General features: G+C 36.6%; 1 protein-coding gene across 1 annotated transcript in view; it reads right to left on the bottom strand.

Annotated features, from left to right (window-relative positions):
• The window catches only part of LOC102602732 (protein EIN4-like), a 20218-nt gene extending 6848 nt beyond the window's left edge, over nt 1-13370 (bottom strand). Inside the window, exon 1 of the mRNA XM_006350889.2 lies at nt 11703-13370. Within this exon, the coding sequence (XP_006350951.1) occupies nt 11703-11903 (201 nt within the window). The 5' untranslated portion in view covers nt 11904-13370. The remainder of the gene's footprint in view (nt 1-11702) is intronic.
• Between the last annotated feature and the right edge of the window lie 6 nt (nt 13371-13376).

The following is a 13376-nucleotide window of genomic DNA, read 5'->3' as shown; positions in this document are numbered from 1 at the left end:
GACTCATCTATTGATTCCAACATGATCCATATACTTTATACTAGATTTTAAGCACTTACAGCGACCGCTGCATTGTGAAGAAGTCTAAATGGAGCAACCACCTAATTTTGTTGCTCAGGGAGAGTTTAGTAGCCTTGTATGTCGATTATGTGAATCACTCTATGGTCTAAAACAGTCTTTGCAAGTTTGGTTTGGGAAGTTCAACACTGTAATTTTATCACTCTGTGTTTTATCGACATTATGCAATAAATTCAGTATTTCATGAGAAGATTAAGCACATTGAGATTGACTGACATCAAATCCAATATTTAATGAGAAGACAAGCATATTGAGATTGACTGTCAATTTTGTGAAGTCGAGTGATCAACTTGCAGATATCTCACCAAGCCCCTCATCAGTCCTCGTGTTAATTACATTTGTAACAAGCTAGGTACATGAATTGTATGCACTAGCTTGAGGGGGAGTGTTAGAATAGGAATAGGTTTATACAATCCTATTAGAATAAGAATAGGTTTATACAATCCTATTAGAATAAGAATAGGTTTATACAATTGAGTAGGTTTATACAATCCTATTTAGAATAGGAATAGGAATAGGAATAGTAAATAATATCCTACTTGGTAAAGGATTGTATTCTAGTGTCTATAAATAGGGCCTCTATGTAACAATATAGATACAACAACAATTCAATAATATTCTTTTCTTATATTTCTCACAACTATGATTCATGGATTAATTTTGAATTGTAATTTAGTAGGCGTTTGGCCATAGATTCCAAAGATTTTTCACTTTATTGGAATTTATGAAGATGGAGTTATGTTTGGCTATACTTTTTACAAAGGACGGATTAGAGCACCTTTTTTGTGAAATTTATGAAGATAAGAGTTGGAAAATAGGTTTGGAGCACTATTCCAAATTTGGAATCCAACTCCAAGTTGGATTTGGAAATTTATAACCAAACATTGACTTTGAAATAAAGTGAAATTATTCCGAAAAAGTGATGATTCTCATGAAAAATTAATATCTACATTTTTCATTTAGGAATATGAAAAAGAAACATCAAAAACCAGCAACATCAAACATGGACAAATCATCACAAATAAATGGGAGATCCAAAACAAAGCAACCAATCACATCAAAAATAGAACATGAATATTTAAAAAAAGAGTACACTCAAATGAGAGTATTGTGCTAAATTTTGAAACTAGACTATTGTGCTAAATTGGTGCTTAGCATTTCAGATCATTCCAGACAGATGAATTTTACAGATGTTAAAAATATTGATGTGACATCCTGTAACAAGGGACAGAAGAGTTCGAGTTGCAATTAAACTTCTTTTTGCAATGATCAGATAGTGCGAAAATGAGGCCATGATAGCCCCATTTCATCTCTTAAAAATGAAAAGATGAACTTATTAGAATGGAAGAACTAAGCAATATAAAGAAAATTATGATTACTAATAATAAGATTACTCAAGGAGCATGGAGATAGAAGCAGTAAACTGATTACTGAAGCTACTTCCGAAGAGAATAGAAATAAATTGGCATTACAATAGAAATATCAACGCAAGTGCCGGAGTAATTCTACACCATTGTTAACTACAGCATCCAGAAAACAAAAATTAAAGCAACAACTACAGACAAAGAAGTGCCTTACTTCGCTAGGCAGTGTTACAGTCCCCTGTTATGGATCTAGTAATGGGATGCTGCAAGATGAAATCTGTTGTTTTCTTCCTACGACCTATGGTGCTGGTTCGTTAAAAGAGAACCTGCAATCTCTTGAGTTAAAGTACTCAAAAAATGGAACAACTTTCTGCTTAGATTGCATAGGATAAACATAGAGTTCAAATACAATACTTATAAGATAACTACCCCTAGAAACTAGGACATTACTTCCTAACATTACTGGAATGAGAAACTGCAAACTACAATAAAGATATAACTACTACTAGAATGAGCTACAAGCAAATAGCTACTATTGTAAACTGTTGGGAGACTAAGGAGTGATAACAGGCAGCCTCCACCTTATCACCATCCACGGCATTAAGTATAGGAAGACTGCTAAGGAATTCATCAAGACCTTCAAAAAACCCAATTACATCAACAGTATCATCCTCTCCCTCTCCTGCTTCATTTTCTTGGCCCATCGGAATTATAGGCTCTTCAACCTCATTACTGAACTACACATTCAAATCCAAATTCCTAAGTGTTTTGCAACCCAACAAGGTGCCTTATTGCCTTACTTACGACACCTCTGTTACTAGATTCAACTGTTACAGCATGGGTATTTCTACGCCACCTTGAGTTGCTAAACCATATTGCAAATTGACATCATTATTCCCTTCAACAGTTTTTTCCTTATCAGCTTGCTGTTTCTTGGCATTTTTGCTTGGGGTTCCAGTCCTTGCACACTTTCGCTTCCCATTCTTTGCTTTCTTCCTCACATTATTCCGATTCCAATCCACATTTGACTCCTCGCCTGACAGTGATGCCTCAACCAACACATCATCATCAATACATACTATTGGAGAAAAATGCTTTCGTCCACCCCCACTTTTCGATCCACCAGCATTATGCGAACTACCAAGATTATTCACATTACTCTGTCCTCCAACAGCATGATTGTTCACATTACTCCCTCCATCCCACCCAAATCGCGGACAGGTAAACATGGGCGAAAACGGAGACCAGCTCGAAGCGGCATCTATATTTCTATGAAAATTCTCCAAAGACAATCCAAAAGGCATAAATCCCCAACAACAAAAGCTATTTTTTTTTCCATCAATAATTGGAGGAGGAGATGCAATTGGTACAGCTTGAAAAGCCTTCTTACAATTTTGACACCTTAAAGTACAATGAGTATAATCCACAGAGTACTCATACATAAAGAGACAATAAGGACATGCAGTCCAGAAACTGGGTATACTCTTACCTGATGCATCTACATTCCCTTCTTTCTTCTTCACATTATCACCAGTACTTGCAGACTTATTTGCATTGTTCCCAACCACATTCTCATTTTTCTCGAGGGGCTGTTGATTCCCATGTTGCTCTGCACAAACCACTGGTTCTCGCCCTTGTGCTGAGCTCACCTCAGTACCAAATGGTGAGTTTTCTCTATTTAAGCTTCTCACAGAGGTTACCAGCTGTGGTTGGTTCAAAGAAAAGAATGAGGTGGGTTGTTCATCTGTGTTTGAAAATGAAATGGGAGTCACGGGTTGTGTCTGTTGTTTCAGAAACGTTTCAGATTGTTGCAGTTGCTGCTCAATGGGCAAGCTTTCCATAGAGATCACAGTTTCTTGTTCATGAGTCAGAAATGTCACTGGCACAGAAAATCCAGCTTGTGGGTCTCTACTGAAGCTTACTCCAGCAGCATGTGACCCTTGATCTTGAGTAAACAAATTCTCAAACATTTGGTCTGCATTCGAACTGGGCATTGAAGGATAAACACTCTGATGCACAGGGGTAGGTGTAGAAGCAACAACTGGGTAAGGGTTAAGGAGGAAACCCAGCTCCTTATCATACATACTTTTTCTCAAGGGGTCAGAAAGAACTGTGAATGCATCAACGACAAGACGGAAAGCCTGATCAGAAAATGGGTAATTGTTGCTCTGAGGATTCAGAAGAAGATTAAACTGGCGATACTGTTCAGCGATGAAATCGGCATTTTGGGTTTGGCTAGGAGGGATTTGGAGGATAGAATAGTAGTCAAATTGATGATTGTTAATACGTTTGTCGCCGGCATTCAAAGTATCAATGATGCCGAGTATTTGGTCGGCAACAGGTGCAAATGTCGGGTCGGATTCAAGGGCCCGGGTCGCGAATGATTTGCTACCAACTAGGTCACGATTTGATAAGAGATTTTCAGCGATTGATAGAAAATGTAAAGCTTCTGATCGATTGATTGGAGGGCCACTGTTGATGAAGAAAGGATGCTCCATTTTAGGGCTTCAGAAGAGAATGAAGAGGAAGAGAAAGAGGAGGAAGGAAGAAAGGTGGAGAAAATGAAGAGAAAGAAGGAAGAAAGGTGGAGAAAATGAAGAGGAAGTAGGAAGAAAGGCTGAGAAAATGAGGAGGTAGAAGGAGAAGGCGGAGAAAATGAAGAGGAAGAAGGAAGAAAGGTGGAGAAAGTTAAAGAGGAAGAAAGGCGGAGAAAATTAATAGGAAGAAAGGCGGAGAAAATGAAGAGGAAGAAAGGTGGAATAAATGAGAGGAAGAAGGAAGGAAAGCGGAATAAATGAGAGGAAGAAGGAAGAAAGGCGGAACAAATGAGAGGAAGTGTGTTCCACTGAAATAAAATAGAAGCCATGTGTTGTTTGCAGATTTTGAGGATGCCATATTGCAAATTTGCAATCAATTCACTAACCTTTTTGAGTTTTTCCTTTTTGTAACTAGTCCTAATATACGTGTCTCGCGCGTATCCCTCGTATTGATAAGAATTGATTTTTAAAAATAACATAAATAATATTTAGAAGATGTTTTTGTGTACAATATAAGAATCGGAAAAGGGCCTAAAATACCCTTGAACTATTGAATTTGGTACAAAAATACGCTTCATTAACCTTTTGGCTCAAAAATACCCCCAACGTCAATCTACTGGCTCTAAACTACCCTTATTTTTAACGGCCCACTTCAAAAACAAAATTAAGAAATTCATTTATTACATGGCACGTTTCTATTAGCTATTATTAAAATTAACCTAATTAATTAATCTCAATTCAGGATGCGGATCCACCCAATAACCCATACCCGCCTAAAGGTGGTACCCTATCTTCATCTTCTTCATTTTTCCAGTGGTTTTAAGTCTTCTCTTCAATCTTGACTTTCCTCTCTTCTTGAGTTTTAACAACCACGTCTTCTTCTTGAAATGCAACAACAAGATTTGGGTAAAAAGGGTACACGATCAAATCCAAATCTAGCGCCCAAATTTTGAAGAAAAAAAAAGGGTAAAAATTTCATCAGAAGTCTCATTTTTTGGCTCGAATGAATTGAAATTTTGAAATTTTCTCTCAAAGTTCATACATTTTTATCTTTGTAACAGGTCTTATGTTCTACTTATCATTCGATTTTGTGTTCGATCTCCATTTCTTAATCTTCAAGGTCCTTCATTAACTAAGAAACATCAATAAAATGATATGATGTCAACTTATTGATCTTGTGCTCTGAACATTCTTCTGGTGATCTTCATGGAATTTGGATTGGAGTTAATGAAGAGTGAGTGAAATTGAGAATTTGATTTTGGTGGTGGTGAATTATGGATAAACCCATATGATGCATTTGAACATAGAATTTTTTCTAGCTTCAAATACCCAATTGTTTTGATTATCTTCAATTTCTTGAGAAGTTTTTTCTTCGATAATCTTCAATCTTGAAATTTTCAAAAGTAAGTAATCAAATTATAAAAGCTAATTTATTGATTTAATGGGGCTTTTAGGGGGTGGGTATGGATTATTGGGTGGATCCGGATTTGAATTGAGGTTAACTAATTAGGTTAATTTTAATAATAGCCAATAGAAATGTGCCACCTAACGAATGATTTTTTTAATTTTGTTTTCAAAGTGGACTGTTAAAAATAAGGGTACTTTAGAGCCAATAGGTTGACGTCGGGGGCATTTTAGAGCCAAAAGGATAACAGAAGGTATTTTCGTACCAAATCGATAGTTCAAAGGTATTTTCAGCCTTTTTTCTGTATAAGATTTAAAAGGAGAATTATAAATTCTAAGTGATAAGTGATCATATTTAAGAGATCGATCTGCTCTAGCAATTCTTCCTTCAGTTTGTTCTAATACTTGAATAAAAGCATCGTAGAAATAGCGTTTGATTGAAAGATAAAAAAAAATCTAGCAGGCTTCGTCGATAGTAGCCTCTGAAATTTGTCGAATAGCTTCTTTCCGGCAAAGCTTTCCAATCCTACACTCTTTCCTTCCATGTCTGGTGGAGCTATATCCAGACAGCCTGAGAGCTGAGTGAAGACCTTATTTGACATGTTTTTTTTCCTTTCGAAGAGAAAAAAAAAAGACCTGGTATTTCACTACCAATTCATTTCATTTTTTATTCGGGATGATGATCCCAACCCTATTGGACGTAGCTCTCTTAATCGGTCTTGAACTTGAATTGGATAGACCAAAGTCTTTCTTACCCATCCGATAAGCCTTTTACAGATTCAGCTTTTTCAAACCCTCTCAACAATATTTGACTGTTCACTCATGCTTTCATGGGAACAAGAAACTGGAAGTCTGCTATTACTGATCTGATCTATTCTTTCTTGGATAAGCAAAAAAATTCAAAAAAAAAAAAGACCTTTTGATTAGCCAGTTTCCAAGAGGGAGGTCTTATGGCAATCTTGGACATACTACTAATAGGTTATTTGGCCTGATCGAACAACCTATGAACAGTTGCCACCTACATAACCTACCTCCTAGACCAAGGGAAGAAGGTACAAGAACACTTTTGAGAGCCCTTTTCTGAAATTAGTTCCTTCACGCTTTTGGAATGAATTACAGCCAGTAAAGTGATCTGGTGGAAGGGGTCCATAGAAAATCTTTTTGGCTTCTTTCTCTTTTTTCTATTTTTCGTTTTAGAAAAGAGAGTAGGAATACTTGCAACTTAAGCAGAGGCATTCCCAGGCTTAGAAAAGATCCGCTAGAGACCCCTCTAAATCCTAGTCGAGATCTTCTCTTTCTCCTATCCCGGTAGACGGACAAGCATCTTCGAACCTTACGAATTGAGTTTGAAAGAGGAGTACTGCTCAAGCTTCAACTCCTCTCCTTTCCTCAGTTCTTGTTAGTACCCTTTCATGAATGGGAAGAGGAAGTATTTTAAAAGTCTTTCTTTTTCTTACAAATGCCAATGCTGGTAAACTTTTTTTTTAGAAACTGGTAAGGTTGTATTCTTCAGCATTAAGGGCATACTGACCACCACCAAAAAGTGTCAATTACAAACTTCCTAACAAATCTACAATCTGATTTGTATCTACTATGCACAACTGTTTACACCAAAAAAGTAGAGATACTATACAACTCCATTTGACCTTGTGTATGGAATTGGATCTATTTTCGAAGCATCTACTATTCCTTTCCTTCCAAACTGACCACCATATACATGATGATTAGCCTCCACCATCTCTTCTGACTCTTGGTGCCTCCTCTTCTTACCCAGCTCTTCAACACGTTTGATGTACGTTTTGGCATTGTCCAATTCAGATTTGAAATGCCAAGGAACAAATTCCAGATTTGAGTAGTGTAATTACAATGCAAGAAAAGGTGGCTGTTAGTTTCACTTGTCAAATTGCATAAAAAACACCTAGGGACCAGCTGTCTACCCTTCTTATGAAGGAAGTAGTACTTCCTGTGTTAAACAAGCTCTCTTTATCACTACCGAGTGAAGCATTTCACTTTTGTAGGAATATCCCCCTTCCAAAAATAGTTCCAGAGGTGCCCCCAAGGCCTAGCTCAAGTGGCAAAAGGTGGAGGATTTGTGGCTTAGGTCGCAGGTTCAAGCTCCACACCATGCAAAGTGAAGCCTGGTATTTAAGTGGAGAAGGGTAGAGGGGCGGGCCCATTATCCACCGAGTTTAGAAGGCTATGATTGGTCCAAAGGGCGGGTCACAGACGAATTTCTCGGTTATCAAAAAAAAAAAAAATAGTTCCAGAGGTGTTTTGGTCTCCCTGCCTCTGTAAGCACTGTTGACTGAGAAAAGGCCATCTTTGTTGTGCTTCCACAACATCCTGTCTGTGGCATTTGCGTTTATGATCATTCCACCTAGCATCCCTAATATCTCAGCCACCCATTCCACCTCCCAATCATTGAGAAGTCTTCTAAAAACTAGATCCCAACCCTGTTCAGTCCATTGGCATCAGGATTTTCACAAATTTGAAAAAGATCTGGAAAGAGATCCCTAAGAGGGGATTGAAATTCCAAACATCCTTCCAAAATTTTGTTTTAGTGCCACTTCCCACCTTGATATATAAATTTGTCTCCATTTGTGGCCACAAGCTTCTAATTGATCTCCATGCACCCACACCATAAGGTTTTGTTGTGTTCTCTGTACGCCAAGGGTTTAACTCACCATATTTAGCTACAATCACCTCTCTTCAGTGTACCTCCACAACCACTTCTTCAATAGGCTCTCATTTTGTAGTTTCAAGTTCTTAATTCCCAGCCCCCCTCTCTTTGCTAAGTAGAGCAGGTTTCTAGTTTACTAAGCTATAGCCTTTTCAATCCTCGTTGCCTTACCATAGGAATTTTCTCCTTAGCTTATCCAGATTTTCCACTACTTTTCCTGGGATTGGGAATAGAGACATCACATAAGTGGGCAGAGAATCAAGAACAGAGTTTACGAGGATCAATCTTCCTCCAAGTGACAGATATTGAGCCTTCCATCCAGAAAGCTTCTTTTCAGTTTTCTCCCAAATACCATCCCATATTTCCAAGGCTTTGTAATTGTTACCCAATGGCATGCCTAGATAGGTGGTAGGAAGCTTCCCAACACTACACCCTAGTATGCCCGTCATCTCCTTTATCTGAGGTACCTCATTCACAGGGAAGAGACTACTTTTTCCCCAGTTTACTTTCAATCCTGAGACAGCTTCAAAAAGTACCAATATCACTATAATGTAGCTTATCTGTTCTTCTACAGGATCACAGAGGATGATGGTATCATCTGCGTAGAGCATATGACCAATTTCTCTTTCTTCCCCCCCTCTGCCTCCCACTTTGAAGCCTTTGATCCATCTATTTTGTGTAGCAATCCTCAGCATAACATTAAATCCCTCCATTGCTAGGATGAACAGGAAAGGGGAGAGAGGATCACCCTGTCTCAGCCCCTTTTTTGATTCAAAAAAACCCACAGGTTCTCCATTCACAGGCACAGAGAACTTGACAGTTTTAATGCATGTCTCAATCCACTTCAACCAATGCTGGTAAACTATCCCTTTAGTTTTATAGAATCTAGCTGGACTAGGCTATCCTTTATACCTACCCAGCCTTTAATCAAAGGCTAGTCATCATTAGCTCATTGGTTTGCTTTCTGATAGCATTCTCTAGGCTAAGAAATTCAATGACTCATTCTGGAGTTTTTCTATTTGTTCCCCTTTGTAAAGCAATCAAAAAGAGACCAAAACTACGTGAAAAAAGGTTTCATAAGCAAACAATATTGTGGAAATCAAGGGAGAGAGCCATTTTAGAAAAGATACACTAGTTTCCGATCCCCCCGAGCTTATGGGTCAACCTCCTGATGAGATGTGAATAGACCACTATTCCTGATATCATAAACTACTCTGTGAGGCAAAAATGTTTTGATATCATTGAAAAAGCAGTTTCCATGTGCGTCAAACACATCTCTGATTTTGGAGAAATAACTAGCAAAGGAGTTGGCCTGGTCAATAAGAGGGAGCCATACTTTGGACTGCTTTTTCAAAAGAAGCTATCTGGAAGCCCCTATGGTTCGCTTTTACAAGACCACCTAAATACATGCATTATATGTGTATTTCATGTTTAATTATTACAAAATTTGTACTGCTACACTACTAACAGATTAACATTTTATATAAATATTAGCATTACAAAGAAGAATTGTAATACCAAGCTGTATAGTAGATTAACATATAGTATAAGTTATTCGTTTAAACAATTAGCACTTATGGAATCGTATTGTAATTTATTATTGGCTTATTTTGGCATTAATAAATTGACATCAATCAATTGATATCATATCACAAATGCATTATTTATTTGTAATTGGTCACTAAGGAATTGTTATGCCACCAAACTAAGAAAGAATCGTAAAAATTAGTGGAAACTACCTACATTAGGGTAGTTTGTCAATATCACACGCCTTGGGTGCGATCCTACTCCGGACCCTGTAAACGTGGGATGTTTTGTGCATTGGGTTGCTCTTTTTCATAATTGTATTGTCAAAAGTCCTAAACATAAGGTTGCTTTCCATTTATAAGTACAATTTCATTCAACACATAATTATTTTTAAAAGGTAAAGTCTTATTCGCTTTTAAATTTCTAAATATTAAAATTTTCTATAATATTTCAAGGATTTAATACATAGAATTTAGTTAATTTTTTAAAATTCTAAATACTAAAAAAATAATAAAATGACTATTCTGACAAGAGTGAATTCTATTTTAAAAAGGTAAAAATGTGAACAACATTTTTCTGTGGGACTACATACTTTAAATTTAGTAATAACTTAATCTTAACCTTTTCAGTTTACCTTTCTGAGATGATCTCAAACTTTTCTCTTAATCTGTGTCTAGTCAAACACCCACATAAATTGTAACGGAAGAAATAGTATAGATTTCACTAAAGAGAGTGTCACAAAAACACTCAATTAATTGAAACAACTTAAAGTATGTTATGTTTCTATATTTTCTTTTCTTTTCTCGATTATACAATTGAAAAGAGAAGAAGTAGAAGAAAGAAATCAACATTTAATGCAAAATGAAGCTACACTCTTTAATTTATTTTCTAGTACCGTGAGTTGATAAATTGTGATAGATAATTAGTTAGTTTAATAAAGAAAAGATTACTATAAGTTAACAAAATCGCAATCGATTTTAAAGTCCAAATGTTAGAACTTTCTAATATAGTTAAAACAAGGAAAGATTTAAGAAGCAAAATTTTAGTCAATTTTAAAGTACTAAATATTAGGAGTTCTTACCTCACACAAATGAGTAAAAATTAAATAGTTGTAACTATAATTAATTCCAAGTTCCTAAATTTAAGCTTTACTGAAACTTGGCAAAGATGGTGTTTTTCCAGTAAAGTCTGCTTATCATACATTGAGTAATTTGTATCAGCAAATACTAGTGGCCCAGGAGATATATTTGGAAGGCCAAGATTCCCACAATAGTGTTGAGCTTTTCCTGGTTAGTGGCAAGAGAAGCTTGCCTGACACAAGAGAATCTGAGGAGAAGGGTATTCCAATTAAACTATAGATATCCTTTTTGTGGTTTAGAAACAGAATCCAATAACCATCTGTTTCTTCATTGTTTTGTCACTGGTCTTCTGTGCCAACTTTTTCTTAACATTGTGGAACTCTAATAGTGTATGCCTTCCAACACAAGAGATCTGCTAAGGAGTTGGAATTGCAACGGGGTGTAGTCAGACAGAAGAAATGGTGAAGATTGGTTCCTGCTTGTATATGGTGGACAGTTTGGAAAGAAAGAAATTTAAGAATTTTTGAAGGAAGAAGTAGCTCTTAACAGAATTTAAAGATGAAGTGCTTTCCTCTTTTTCATTTTTGATGTAACGTTTTGTAGAGGAGGTAGTATCATATCCTCAGTAGATCTGATAGGTGCTCTATAACTGTTAGGATTTCATTGTTGGATCTGCTGTCCTTTCTCTCTGTATATATGGTTTTGGCACTATCCTAGTGCTTTTTTCTTTAATACTCAAGTGACCATTCTCAAAAACAAAACAAAAGAATACAAGGTAAAAAAAAATAGGATCTCTGGACACAAATCCAAAATCCAATATGTATTTCGAAAATCCAAAGAACTCAGATTTTGGTTTTGCTCAAACTCTTTCCAGCCCTACTCAATACCTACATGGCAGCATGTATGTATATCACACAAGCCATGAACATTACTTCTTATACATAATCAAGAGCTCTAATCATCTGTAGATACTGATAGCTAGATAAACCAATTTAAATGAGAACATAATAGCAAGAACGATAGGATAGCTAACCTGGACAAGCTTTTTGCACATGCTGAAACTCAAGCCCTCCATCACATCCTTGAAGTTATGCCTTTTTACACCAAAGTGAATGGTGGAGATTGAGCTATCTGATTGAGAGCCTTCAAGACAAACCTCATTATTAAATTTTATGGTCACATATTCAGCTGTCATCCATGGTCTTCTTGTTCCCCAAACTGCCATTCCCACCATCAGCTCCAATATCTAAAACCACTTCAAATATAACAGAGCCCTTTCTGATGCTGACATAGAATAAATGTCCTCCCATATGTAACAAAACCTCAAATGTTCTCTTCTCATCACTCATCACCTGATAAGGCAAAGAAGTAGGAACATCTGTAGAAAATCCAAAGCCCTTATAGATGCACAACCACTTAACAAAACAAGAAGTCTACCTGCCCAGTAAATGCAACTAAAGGGCCTCATTTCTACTAGAAACCTTCCATCATCTTTGGCAGAAATCTCCATCTGCATCATTCATTAATGTGTGAAGAGAACAGTACTTTTTCTTTTTTTTTCTCAAAAAAGAACAGTACTTTTTTTCACTTTTCACCATTGTGTAAACATAATCTTCTGGTCAAAGCTTGCTTTCTCATCTTGAAATATGGAGAGCAAACCCAAAATTGAGTGCATCGGTCGCCTCATTACATTGTTCATCACCTTCTGAAACGAAGTCCTTGTCTGTCTTGCCTTCATACATTCTATTTAGTCTTTAGACTGCTGCAGCACACAATGTCTCATTTCTAGTTTCTCCCTCATTGTCTGGAACTCTTCAAGAACAGTGGCATGGGACAAAACCACAGACACCTGATCAGAAACTACTTCCACTATCTCCATCTCATCATAGCTCAAGAATCTATCATCAGCACTTGAAAGAACCAATCCTAATCGTAATTTTCAGAACTTTGGGATGATCCGGAACTCCCGATTATCCAATATAAACCTAGATCCATTGTTTTATCTTTCTCCACTTAAATACTAGGCTTAATTTGCTTGGTATAGGGCTCAAACCCGTGACCGATGTGATTGAAATATTTATATATCACTATGATTCATGGATTAGCTTTCAATTACTATAATTTAATAGGCATTTGGCCATAGGTTCAAATATTTTTCACTTCATTTGGAATTTATGAAGTTAGAGTTGAAGATGGTTATGTTTGGTTATACTTTTTGCAAAGGAGAGAAGAGAGCACTATTTTGGAATTTATGAAGATGGAGTTGGAAAATAGGTTTGAAGCACTTTTCCAGAATTGGAAACCAACTCCAAGTTGGATTTGGAAATTTTAATTCTTAATAATATAGTAATACAAATTATTATTTTTTGATAAAAGTAACAGTTAGTCTATATTTATCCACAGGTATACTACCTCAAAAGTGTAGTTCCCCTCCAAAAGTGTTGTAGTTACATAGGCTCCTATACCTACCAAGTTACAGCCAGTCTATAGTTGTGCTGATTACTTCTGAGCTATCTAAGACTACTTGTTTACACCAAAAATAATACAGAGCTAAACAGTTAAGCTTAAATCTTTGTATGTTGCTCTGCTTTCCTTCATGACATCTCTGGTTCCTCTCTAGCCATACTGTCCACCATATACATGATGGGACCATCTTCCATCTCTCCTCCTTTCTTCCTGCATTTCCATCTCTATTCCAGCACTTCAA

This window comes from Solanum tuberosum, unplaced genomic scaffold (assembly GCF_000226075.1).
Source record: "Solanum tuberosum cultivar DM 1-3 516 R44 unplaced genomic scaffold, SolTub_3.0 scf00131, whole genome shotgun sequence".
NCBI classification, from domain to species: Eukaryota; Viridiplantae; Streptophyta; class Magnoliopsida; order Solanales; family Solanaceae; genus Solanum; species Solanum tuberosum.
This window is presented reverse-complemented; position numbering and strand designations above follow the sequence as displayed.